The 13,209-nt window shown below is 45.5% G+C and overlaps 1 protein-coding gene across 1 annotated transcript; it reads right to left on the bottom strand.

The window, feature by feature from the left end:
• Nucleotides 1-865: 865 nt before the first annotated feature.
• LOC137463878 (E3 ubiquitin-protein ligase BRE1A-like) lies at nt 866-10,552 on the bottom strand. Its single transcript, XM_068175262.1, has 5 exons — nt 10,418-10,552; nt 2,875-3,000; nt 1,853-1,993; nt 1,421-1,528; nt 866-1,042 (listed from the first exon to the last, which is right to left on the bottom strand). The coding sequence occupies exons 1-5, from the start codon at nt 10,550-10,552 to the stop codon at nt 866-868; spliced, it is 687 nt and encodes a 228-aa protein (XP_068031363.1).
• Between the last annotated feature and the right edge of the window lie 2,657 nt (nt 10,553-13,209).

Genomic DNA, 13,209 nt, shown 5'->3' with positions numbered 1-13,209 from the left:
AAAGGAGAGGAAGGAAGAGATCAAGTGTCTCTACTGTAGAAGTTTAAAGCTTGTGAGAAATGTTTCCAAGAACTGGACAAAGGATGGGAGAGCAAACAGTACCAGAGGCAGGAGAACCAGAAAAATAAACCAAAGAACAGCTTTAAGAAGAATTTGTACATAACAAGGTCAATCTTTGTGGTAAAGCTGCAGCAAAGGAACCACTAAAAGCCCTTTTCTGAGAAGGACAATGGCAGCAATGCTTCAGCCTAGGGGAAGGTGAGCACATCAACCAGGGCTTGTCAGTGGAATGCTGTTTTCTAAGGGTCTCCAAGATCTCTCCTTTCTCCTCTGGTGGATATTCAGACGTGTTTGTTTGGGGTAGGGTTTCCTAGTGCACCAGCCCTCGAGGGTTCTTGCCCTGACTCGGGAAGGTGCACAGGTACCTAAGGAATTGCTCCACTGAGTCTACAGATTAATTTCCTTGGTCTCTATTGGGCCTGTTAATTGGGAAACGCTTCCCTCCCAGGAGCAGTGCCATTCCTTGATGGGACTTAATTAGCATCCAAAGCAGAGCCCTCAAATAAAGCTCTCACTAATCTCTGCTGCAGCTCAGCTTCCATCCCACCAAGGCAGCACTTCAGCTGCACGTTCCCGCCTTGGCAGTGTGAAAGCAAGGGATGGGAAACTTCCTCTCAGGCACAAAGAGCACACAAAAACTGAGGCCATGACCAAAGGGACAGGGCCAAGAAAGGAAGCAAGATCCAGAGTGTATTTCTTTGGAGACCCTGAAGGCTCCTCCCAGAAGACACTGCAGCTCAGGCAGCAGAAGCTGAGAGGGAGGGAAGGAGGCTGGCTCAGCACCAGCAGGGGCTCTGAGAGGGCCTCAGCCGATGTAGATCCTGTGGGAGTCGTTGGCCCCGAAGGCCGCGTTGCACCTGGGGCACTCGCGCTGCCGCGTGTCGTAGCGCGTCTTCACACACTCGAAGCAGAAGACGTGGAAGCACCTGGTGAGCACCGCGTCTTTCTTGCGCATGTTGCAGCACGGGCACGACAGGCAGGCCTGCAACACACACACAGAGACACACACACAGACAGACACAGACACACAGACACAGACACACAGACACACACACAGACAGACACACACAGACACACACAGAGACACACACAGACACACACAGAGACACACACAGACACACACACACACACACAGAGACACAGACACACACACACAGACACAGACACACACTCAGAGCTGTGAGGGGCCCTGCAGCCCAGCTGCAGTGCTCAGAGATGTCTCAACATGTCGGTACTTCCATTCCTCAGAAGGACAAGGTGGTTTCTCCAGTGCCAGAGTACAGACGAGAGATGTCAGACACTGAAAGTGTGCCTACACACCTTCTGACTAAAGTAAAAAGGGAAGCTGACGGACACAGACACTCCCCTTGTAATCCTTGATTTCCTCCATCAGGATCTCATCACAGCTGGGAACCATGTCAGGCTTCTTTGTGGTCTCCAGCTTTCTGTGCAACCTAGAAATATCTTCCTGCGGAAAAACAGGAGACCAAGTGAAGGAGCAGTACATTCTCTGTCAGCTTCTTCAGGGACCAAAGAGAACGTGCACCTGGCTAAGTCTTGCTAGCCATAGTTTCATCCCCTATAATCCAAGAGACAACATGATCATCTGATGCCACAAGTATTGTCAGTTATCAGGGGACAAAATCTGAAAGAGCCAAGACCCGATGAAGCCAAAGTCAAAGTGAAACTGGATACCAAGAGCAGTTCAGCTGAAACCCTCTGCAAGCTCAGTGTACAAGGAGAAGGACACTAAAGCAGACAGATCTTGAAGGATTGTGCATAGGGTATATACCTCAGCCCTTCTGAGGTTGAACATCTCCTTCTCTCTAGTTGCTCTGTTTTCCACAATCTCCTCCTGAAAATCATGTAACTTCTTCTGAGCCAGCTCTAGCTGGGCCTTCAGATCATCTGCAAGCTGGGCTGCATCCATGGCCTGAGAAAGAAAACCAGTATATAAGGACCAAGCACAGAAGAACAGCTCTAGTGGTCTCTAGTCCCTTGTTCTTACCTTATTATCAACAAGTTCTAATCATTTAGCTTCAAGATTCCTTTGGGCAGAGCCAAACCCTGGCACACTGCAAGGCACATCTCTTACAAAAACACCAGTGATCATCCAATTCTCTTCTTAACCTATTTTCAGCCTTCCAGCTTCCATGTCTTCTCTATTAAAGTGTTCAGAGGCAGTTCTATCGCTGCACTAGACAGAACTGCACGATACCTATTTCTAACAATCTCTCTTCGCCAGTTCCCTTCTGACTTTATAACCAAGTGCCCTTAATACCACAAGTTGTCCTACTAAACACAGGTCTCTGCTGAATTCTCCCCAGCTCCTCTTCACAGGGATATTCCTGCTTTCCTTTCTGCCTGTTTTAATGTAATTTCTGCATTTCTACTAAAACTTAACAACAAAGGCAGCATCAGCTCTAAACTTAGACTTATTTTACTGGTAACATTGGTTACTTTACTCGTCTTAGGCATTTGTTGAAAATATTCACATTCCCCAGCTGTATCTCCTTTTGTTTATCCCATCTTTGCAGCAAAAGCTTTGACCCCAGTTCATCTGGCTGCTGTCTCTCTCTTCACCACAGTTTACACAGAAAAACATATGACCTGCTTCTCCTTATCAAAGGAAAACATCAGTCTCCAGTACTTTAATCATAATTCTCTCCAGGACTCCTCAGCCTTCTGATATACTCATCCAAAAGCAGGGAATACCAGGTTCTCTAATCCCAGTGAGAGCTCAGAGCCTTCCATGCCTCTCACAAGGCAGCAGCTCCACCTCACAACCCAAGAGGAAACGAAGGCATCACTCACCTTGCGTTTGCTCATCTCCAGGGCCTGTGTTCGCAGACCCAGCTCCTTCTCTCCCGTTCCAATGCTGCTCTGCAGTGAGTGTTCCTTCTCCTCCAGCTTACGTGCAACCTGCAGCTGGGCATCCACCTTGGGAAGGGAGACAGAGGGAACAGAAGGAATTAATGTATGCTCTGTGGGTCTTCAGAGCTGTCATTCGAGCTGCAGGCTAAAACTACCCCTGCTTCCCCATCACCAGGGAGCACACATTCAGCTTGCCTTTTTCTCCCTGAACAGCTGTGCCTGTATCCAAAGAGCTGTACCCAGATCTCTATGGTCAACACTTTAAAGCTTAGCAGTCAAATATTTGCAACAAAGATTTCTTAATTTTTGGACAGCGGCTTAAAGACTTGCTGCAAGGCAGCGAACCTTGGAACCTTGGAACCTTGGAACCTTGGAACCACAGTGGTTCCAAGGACGACAGGACAGTCATATTCTATGACTACAGAGTCATAGAATGGCCTGGATTGGAAGGGACCTTAAAGATCATCTAGTCCCAGCCTCCCTGGGATAACTTCCTCTGGGGCATGTGTTGTAGATGTCGGGGAACCCAATGGGAAGAATGATGATGTCTGACTTAGTTCAGCAGGCTGAATGATTTCTTTATTATAATTATGCTATGATACATTAATATACTATCCAAAAGAGGATACTAAAAACTACATGCTACTCTCTCTAACTATCATATCTAACTCTTTCCCAACTCGTGACCCTGTTCTCCAGAGTCCAGACACAGGTGGATCCAATTGGCCATCAGGCCCAAACAATCCACCGTGATCCAACCAGGCATTCGCTCTAGGTAAACAATTCTCCAAACACATTCCACAAGAGAAAAACAAGGAGCAGAAATAGAAACTGTTTTCTCTTTCACTTCTCTCTGTGCACCTTTATAAAAATCCTGAGAGAGAGAGAAATGTGCTTGCCCCATTTTGGGGTCTCTGCTGAGGTGTGCAGGGATCCCTCACGAGGCACACAGGGATATTTCTGGCCTCTCCTAAGGTGTGCAGGGATCCCTCATGAGCTGTGCGTCAGGGTAAATATGAGGGGTTTTTTACTCTTCTCAGCACAGCAAAGGGACACTTGGCCAAGGTTTTGCAGGGCTGGGAGAAAGCCTCTTGCAAACCCTTGGGCCCAGAAGGCTGCGGGCACAGCGGGCGGGCAGAGCCCGTCCCCTGGGGCCAGGCCGGGCCGCTCAGGCCGGGCCGGGCCAGGCAAGGGCCCCGGCAGGGAAGGGCCGCGGCCCCGGGCTCTGATGAGGCTGCTGAGCTCCGCCCTGGCCCTGAGCTGCAGCCCAAGACATTTACAGCCAGGGCCGTGCCCTGGGGCACAGGAGGCACCGGGGCTGCAGCTGAGGCCGCGCCCTCTCGCACTGAAGGGGGCTGGCTCTGTTCCTTGGGAGGATGCAGAGCCTTGTGCCTCGGCCTGATGGTGCAAAAATCCCCCCAGCATCCCTCCGTTTGCAAAAAGAAAGGCTCAGTGCTCATTAATAGGAAAAGCTGTGTGGGTGGCCTGCAGCTCCTGTTCTTTTGTTGCCTGGGCCCCAGTCAATGTCAGCAGGCAAAAGAAAGGATTTGCTGAGGAATGATCTTGGATCAAGCCAAACATTTACAGTCAGGGCAGTCCATTTGTATAGATGGGGGCACACTCTGGGGTGCAGCTAAGGCCATGAGGTCACAGCAGGATCTGGGGTCACAGCAAGCTGAGGTCACAGCAGGCTCTGAGGTCCCAGAGGTGCCAGAGCCCCGTGGTTGCACAGCACCCCATTTAGTTTTGTTGTTGTTGTTGACCCCCTGGGAGCGCTTGTAGTTCTCCACCCCTGCTATTTTTAAATTGATCCAATTGCTTTTTCAGGGGACACTGGTTAACCCAGTGCCCAAGGTTCTTACAAAGCAGGCATGGCTTTGTGGGGTCAACCATTGCTGGTCCTCGCTGCTGCCCAGTGTGCCGCTGTGCTGATGGAATGGGCGCTGGGCTGGCAACGGCGACTCTCTGTTGTGGCCTTGGCAGCAGCTTTGGTCTGGTGTCCTGAGCCACACTCCTCAGAGGCACTTTCCTGTTCCAGACTAGAAGCATATCTTTTAGTGTAGGGGGGTTCTAAAGGTAAGCTCAGAATTGCAGCTGACCCTGTTCATTCACATTTGCAAATGCCATTTCCTCTAAAACTTCTTCCCTTGCATTTTCTTTCCTATCTTGGATTTCAATAGCTCTAGTTAACCTTTCCACCAGTTTCAAAAAAGGCTCTGATGGTAGCTGTGTGATCTTACTACAGGGCCGTCAGGTGGAAGGGCAAAGAAGGCTTTTTCAGCTGCATCTTTGACTCTCTCAAGGACTTCCACAGGGATTACTGCAGCTTGGACTGGGGCCAGAGACCACTGGCTCTCACCGGGAGATGCTCAGTGGTATTTGGCACGCCTCTGGCATCCTTTGCTGTGTTTGGATCAGCATGCAAGTCTGGGAGGGCCTCTTTCAGCAGCTGTTTCCATGCCACTTCCCACAGTTTGAATTCTGTAGAGGTCGTGAGGCACGAAAAAAGCTGTTTTAAATCATGTGGGACGAGTACAGTCCTCCCCAGTTCGGCCTTTGAAAGGCCACGGAAGCATGGGCTCTGTGGGCCATACTGTAGGTGTGTTTTGCAAATCTCTCTTATTATTTGCTGTGCCCCTGTCAGGGTCGGCAAATGCATGCAAGGTCCCTGATAGGTTCTTTTTGGAGATCTCAAAGCACAAAAGACACAGCAGGGGACACAACACTTTGCTTAAACAAAAATGCACTTTTATTTAGTGCCAACAACTGCGATAGTGGGAGAGAAATAAAGAGATAGAGTGAAAGATAGAGAAAGAGGGGAAGGGGATTATAGCTACCAGTCTGAAGAGACGAGGCCCTCGGAGCTTGACGAGATGCTCATAGGCTGTCTTCTCCAGGTGGGGTCCGGACAAAGTCCTCAAAACTCCTTCAGTCTTTTAAAGGGTTCCTCAAAGCGGGTGGCATCTGGCCGAAGCAGCAGCTCTCCTGGTTACACGGTGGGTGTGGACTCGTTGTTTTGGGAACAAGTTGTAACCATCGCATCAGTGCAGGACCAAGAGTACAGGACCGAGGGTACAGGACGAACTGATTAGGGCTCAGTCCACCATGACCAGTCCATTGTTCTCGCACTGAGTTCCCATGGCATTGCATACCAGTCCTTAAGGCTTGGCAGACTTTCCACCTCAGCCAGGCTAGAGCTATTTTTCAGGGTCTGGGATCTCAGTCCTTGGAGGCAGTCGTGAGGCAAACATGAGGGATTTTCAGACAGACCCTGACACCACCCCGTGACTCACAACTGGCGACGAGAGTACTCCATCAGCAAGGTCTGCAGCGTTGTCACAAAGTCTTCAGGGCTCGACTCATCAGTGTCTGGCAGCATATATCCCAGAAAAACAGAAACCGAAAAGATATCGAAGAGGAAGAGGGAAAAAGTAAAAGAAACAAGGACAGGGATTAAGAAAAGATAGAATAGGAAATAATGATAAATATTGATTATAACAATTTTTCTTATAATTGAAACAATTTCTTTGAAAACAATCAAAACAAATCACAAAATTCTTTTACAAATTTCTTAAGCAAAAATCTCCAAACAAAAACTTAATCACTGTTTAACATTATTAAAACAAACAATACTAATCAAAACAAACAACAAACAACTCTAATTAATTTGCTGTCGCAGGCCTAATTTTTTTACTGCTTGTGTAGTTCTTCTTGTGTCAATAACTCTAGGAATGTCTTTAACAAAAGGGGTTTTTACTGAACTGTTTGCATCTATAATTGATGCCAATCGGGTCAGCTGCCTCATCATTTTCCAATTCAAAATGTGTAAAATGGCTGATAAAACAAAACCAATTAAAACCAAGATCAAAAGAACAACAATAGGATGGCACACTTTATTCAGGATGCCTGTAGCAGTAGGTGACCACCCAAAAAGAGTATACCACCATCTGTGTTCAGCATCCTTCTTTACTCCTTCTAAAACGTGATGTATCTCCTTCACATCATGATGGACTGTTACCAGGGTCTTTTGCCCATTTTTCTTGACCTTTTCTAAAATTTCAATTAAGTCCTGGTGAAGCAACAATTGCTTAATCAAAGTAAAATTCATTCCAATAGAGGCATGCAATATCTGGTGATTTAGTGTAAAATTGGATTGTAAAAGGTGGTAAGACATAACTGGGACAGTATAAGAAAAATCACATACTGTAATCGTGGTAAAGTTACAGACACAAAAATTTGAATGATTCTTTGGATTCACTGCTACATTTTCTATAAACACTACATCACAAGCAGTCCACACACACACATACCCATAACCTATGTACACTAATATTGTTACAGGAGTCTCATCAGGGTGAACTTCAAAATGGCAAATATTCTGCTCTGTGTCCAAACAAATGTCTTGAGCTATAATTGCATTGCTTTCACAAATAAAACCTTGATGCTCCCGGACAATACAAGATTCTAAATTTACAGTTTGCCATTTCTTATCAATTTGACGGGCCCATTCTCCATGCTCGGAAGGATAGAGAATAGCTCCATCATGATTCAGTCCTAATGCAATGATAGGGAAAATCAAATGCACTGAAGCATTAGATATCGTTAACACAAAAGCTGTGGCTGTGTTTGTACTTGGGCTGTAAGTGAAGTTCACCAAGTTCCACCAGGATTGGAATTCCTTTTCAAAATCATTTGCATTGTCCCAAATTATTTTTTGAATTTCAGTAGGGAAAATGCCTTCTTCACCTTCTCTTATAATTGAGGCAACAACTGTCTGCATCCAGAGCTGTGCCTGGATGCAGCTAAGGGCCAGGGAAATGTTGTTTTGTGCAACACTAAGTGCATCAATTATTAATTTGTGATCATTCACATTTACCTTTTCCCAATTTGGTAATATGTTCGATAACAACCACTGTTGTGTTCCCAGGGCGGATAAAGAGGACTGCAAGGGTTGTTGTAATTTTGTCAAGTCTCTTGTGGTGGCAACTAGTTTATTCATCAATACTTCTGAATCAATACTGTTTAGGATTCCCAATCCTTTTCCCACAACACCGGTTATGTCTCTTGCCATCCGTTTCTTGGAAGGGTTCTGTTTTCGCAGCCAGGTGGTCCACCCTTGAAACTAAGTTTGCAAAAAGGGTGAACAGTTTGGCTGAATTTCTGAAACACTGTTCTGCATCAGTAATTTAACTTGTTTAAGAGACCATGCCAGATTGAACAATATTTGTTGTTGGCCAGTTTTCTTTATTACATATGGTCCGATTTCAAAGATTTTCGGGGTGAGCATAACTGGTGGTTGGGTGGTGGGTATAGTAGGCATTACTACATTAACATCAAGTCCTCCCCAGTATTTAAATCAATACTTTAAACTTAAAAGAAAGCACTTCAGTATTTTTGGACCAAAACCAAATTACTTCTACAGTTTGTGTTAATGTGAAATTGTGCCAATAACCCTGTACGCTTGGGTGTGTACAAACCTTTTTGTGCTTAAAGAGATCCTTTCACCTTTTTGGCATGCTACCACAATTATTTCAGACCATGGCCACTCAGCTGGTTTCTGGCCATGGGGTTGTGGTAGGATGCAGAAAAGTATCACCAGTTTTATCATGGATTAGGTGGCCTTCATGTCCCTCGGAGTTCTTCTGTAAAAGTAAACACAACAGAATCCTGCCACTATAAGGCAGAAAAGGTTAGAATGATGGAATTATCCGGCGTGTTTTTATCCAGTGTTCTTTTCTTAGAGCATCAGAAGCTGTCCATGCATGTTTATTCAGGGAGGGTTTTAGCACAAGTGGTACTAGCCCTATAGTAAGGGAGGTCCACCAGAACAGGTTGGCAGGGTAATGTGCTGGATTATTAGGATCATCTGGTACACAGCATAGGAGTCAGTGTAGTTACAGACAAGAGAGGTATTCTGTACCTCACGTTGGAAAACACTCCAAACAGCTGTCAGCTCCCTAGCCTGAGCACTGCTTTCTCCCTCAGTAATAATTAGTTCACCAGAAGAAATGTGGGGGGCTGCTGCCCTGTATCTCCACACCTTCCCCTCTTGTTTAGCAGAGGTGTCAGTGAACCAAAAACTTGCTGATTGTTCAGGGGAGAAATGAGGAGCTACTTTGATTACAGAGGCAGGTTTGTCATGGCTGCTATCCAAGCTCTCAGTTTCTAGGATTGCTATAGTTTTTACATCTCCTTCTGTCATTGAGAAAAAGTTACAGTAATGTTCAACCTGAGCATACCACTTTCTAACTGAGGCCCTCTGAGCCACCCCGTCAGGAGGGGGGGTTCCACTAGTGACTGTCTTAATAACCTTGAAGGGGCCCCTTAGCACAATAGGTTGTTGACGTGCTATTTTTTCCACTTCAATGAGAGCCAAACTAACCACAAACAGCCCCTTTTCCTAGGTAGTGTATCTTTTCTCAGTGTCTCTGAAACCACGAGAATAAAAACCAACAGGCCTTGTCGGGCCCTCAGGACACTGCTGCCACATGTGTACTGACAGTCCTGAGGAGGCAAATCCCCATTCCACCTGGAAAGGATCTGTAGGATGGACAGTGCCAAGTGCTTGATAAGCTGTTGCTTCAAAAATCAGCAATTGCAATGCTTTCTCCTGAGAAGGAGTCCAATCCCATTTTACCCCTTTCCTCAACAAGTCCTACAGGGGAACAAATGGGTTGTTCAGGTTACTAGGAAATCTATCTGGTCTTCCTACAGGACATACAGCTGCTGTGGTTTTTTGAATTAAAATCACTGTAGGTTTGAGTGATTCTGGAGGCCCTTGAATTAAAAGGGTCATTATTTTGGGCTTCACAGGTAATTGCATCAGGGATTCAAAACCAGGAATTAATTTATTTTCATGAATCATTTGCAGGCAAGCAGCTTTGTGCACACTTTCTAGGAGTTGGTCGGGGGTACTAATTATAGCTATGGGGTCTCCCCTTTCCAAGGGGTTCATTCCCCCGGCCCAAAAAGCCACACGCTGTGTCAGGGACCATGTGTCACATTTATCTCCCGTTGTTAGGAAGACACCATGTCCCCAATACCCACTGGCTTCTTGTTCTGTTAATTTAATTTGATCTCCTCCAGTGAGTGAGACTCTAAACACATATTCTGTCTCTGATTCTTGAGGGAGACGTGAATATTCTTTCTTTAATTTGGCTAATTCAGTGGCAGTGTATGGTATTTCTTTGGTAGTAATGTGAGGATCAAAATCCTCTTCATTTATAAAATTGTATTCTGTTTTAATGAGAGGTCTCAAATTGGAACAACAAGATTCTCCACAATTTTGTATGTGTACCAGTTCTTTCTGGGGGTATATGTGTTTAATGTGGTGTGCTTCTTTCTCTTCTACTTCTTTTGGTGATTCTACATGTTTTAAGTTTTTATCTCTCTCCTCTCTCAGACTTCTTTCATATTCTAATTCTTTCTGCAAAACTTCTACTAGGGTTTGTAGGGAGCCTATTACTGCTTTTTCTTCACTCACCCGTTTATCTCTCTCCTCTCTAATACTCCTTTCATGTTCTAATTCTTTCTGCAAGACTTCTACTAAATTTTGGAGGGAGTCTATGATAGCATGTTCCTCACTTCTTCGCTTGAAGCAAGTTTCTACGGCTGCCATAAGACAAGCTCCCAAAACTGAGCACAAGATGGTTTTATTTTTGCCCAGTTTGAATTTTGTATCATGTTGTAAAGCACATACTCTATCAACCACATTATCCAAATTAAACCAGTTACTTTGTGCCCATTCCTCTCCTCCTGGAGAAGGTTTGGCATTGTGCTTAGCTAGCAAAGCATAAAATCCAGCTTTAGTTTTATCATTGAGGTTATCACTCATTTTGTGAAGGGACCAAAACCACTTTCAGGGAGGTACTCTTAAGTTACACACAAGCACAGCTAAAACTGTTTCCCTTCGCTTCCCTGGAGTGGGTGAGGGCACCAAAACTGCTTGGGAGGTACTCCTTAGTTACAAATAGTTGTCTCCTCAACTGCACCAAACAGCTCAAAAACACACACACAAAATAAAACAACAAAGTCCCATCTTTTGTACAAGTGAGATCTGCTTAAAAATCCTGAAGACAGGGGATGCTTTTCACCTGGGTGTATGCAGTTTGTGGGAAATTCCACTCGCCCCCCTTGCTTTCTAGACAGCGCTCACTGGACGTGGCGTGCTAGGTGCGGCTGAAGCGAGGGTCCTTCCCCTGTTACAAACGACATACAACCCGCAACCCTTAATCTGTCTACCAAGATCCTGCCGACTACGCCAATTTAATGTCAGGGTCCGCAAGTGCATGCAGGGTCCCTGATAGGTTCTTTTTGGAGATCTCAAAGCACAAAAGACACAGCAGGGGACACAACACTTTGCTTAAACAAAAATGCACTTTTATTTAGTGCCAACAACTGCGATAGTGGGAGAGAAATAAAGAGATAGAGTGAAAGATAGAGAAAGAGGGGAAGGGGATTATAGCTACCAGTCTGAAGAGACGAGGCCCTCGGAGCTTGACGAGATGCTCATAGGCTGTCTTCTCCAGGTGGGGTCCAGACAAAGTCCTCAAAACTCCTTCAGTCTTTTATAGGGTTCCTCAAAGCGGGTGGCATCTGGCCAAAGCAGCAGCTCTCCTGGCTACACGGTGGGTGTGGACTCGTTGTTTTGGGAACCAGTTGTAACCATCGCGTCAGTGCAGGACCAAGAGTACAGGACCGCGGGTACAGGACGAACTGATTAGGGCTCAGTCCACCATGACCAGTCCATTGTTCTCGCACTGAGTTCCCATGGCATTGCATACCAGTCCTTAAGGCTGGGCAGACTTTCCACCTCAGCCAGGCTAGAGCTACTTTTCAGGGTCTGGGGTCTCAGTCCTTGGAGACAGTCGTGAGGCAAACATGAGGGATTTTCGGACAGACCCTGACAACTGTCTGCATCTTCAAACCCCTTGGCTAGAGCAGCAGGAGTTCCTTTTACAGCTGTGAACAGCAGCCTGAACTTTGCAGCCCCAGCAGAGCTGCAAAGCCCCTCTGTCTGTCCCCAGTCACTCTTGTATCACCTTTCTACTGAAATGAGCTTTGTGTGAACTCTGCCCAGGTTGGCATCCCTCTGCTCCTGGCAGGAAATGGATACTTCAAACAATTTGTATTAGTTCCACGGAGGAGTTTGGGAAACTCCTGTTCTCCCTTAGCAAGAAAAAAGTCTTGGTTTTGTTTTAAAACAAAAGCTTATTACAAGCTCACTTTGGAAGTGACTGAGTTTCTGTCGGTGGACATAATTTTAACACTTACAAACAATGCACATTTTGGGTTTGTTCTAAAGTAACAGCTTATTTCAAGCTCATTTCTGAAAGAACTGAGTTTCTCTGTGCTTTTAATTAAACCACCGAGAAACAGAATGTATGGAAATAATTAACATTTATCAGGACTAGTAAGTATTGGGGTAAAAAAAGTAAAGCGGTGACAGTATTCTTTATGAAAACATTCTCTAAATTCAGTGTCTTAGACAAGAAAGAAAAAACCTCTTCTCCAGTCTCCCGTGCACCTGCTGTCACAGCAGATCCTCCCCTCTGCCACAGTCTGCAGGCACTGATGTGCCTGTGCCACTCCCCTTCCCACAGAAACCCACAGCAATCTCTTGTCCCCAGGGGATCAGGCTGGAGCAGTGGCTGAAGGAGAAAATAGCATGTCTTTGTTGGGCAGCAGTAAGTTGAGTCTTTTGGGAAAAGGCACAGTTGGTGATGCACTAATTCAGAGCAATCCGTATTTTGCAGTTGACATGGGAGAAACTCCTCAGACAGCCACCAGAAATAATACTTGCTTAATAGTAGTTATTAGGTGGTTGACAGTTTTCCATTTCTATTTTTGCTTTTAGATGAAGTCTGATTTGTTGAAGGATTTGGTGTTTGGAGCTTTGAAGCAAAACATTTTTGTTTAAGATATGACTAACATTTTAATTTTTTTTTTATAATATGTTTCTGGGCTCGTGTGTAGAGATAAGAATATAAAAGCCTTGATAAAAATACTTACAAAATTGGCCTGAAATACTTCTTTCCTAGTGTTTTGATGATAGGAGCAATATTCACGTGTTCTAAACAAGTCACGTTGGAGGTTGTGAGGTACCAGATGCTACACAAAGAAAAAGCTCTTTCTAGAAAACTGATTATCTGAAGGGGGGAGGCAGGGGAAGGGAAGGCAATGAAAGTGACCTCAGTGCCTTGCCCATCAAGTTTGTCAGGAATGTGGGGACATCCCAGATCTATTATACCTACCAAGGTGCAGGCCTGTGGATCC

This window comes from Anomalospiza imberbis, chromosome 31 (assembly GCF_031753505.1).
Source record: "Anomalospiza imberbis isolate Cuckoo-Finch-1a 21T00152 chromosome 31, ASM3175350v1, whole genome shotgun sequence".
Taxonomy (NCBI): Eukaryota; Metazoa; Chordata; class Aves; order Passeriformes; family Viduidae; genus Anomalospiza; species Anomalospiza imberbis.
This window is presented reverse-complemented; position numbering and strand designations above follow the sequence as displayed.

Coding starts and splice junctions, on each gene's coding strand:
- LOC137463878 (XM_068175262.1), bottom strand. CDS start 10,552: ATGGCAGCCGTAGAAACTTGCTTCAAGCGAAGAAGTGAGGAACATGCT. Junction 1,994..2,874: donor TGGAGATGAGCAAACGCAAG/GTGAGTGATGCC, acceptor TTTCTTTCTCAG/GCCATGGATGCAGCCCAGCT. Junction 1,043..1,420: donor TCAAGGATTACAAGGGGAGT/GTCTGTGTCCGT, acceptor TGTGTGTTGCAG/GCCTGCCTGTCGTGCCCGTG.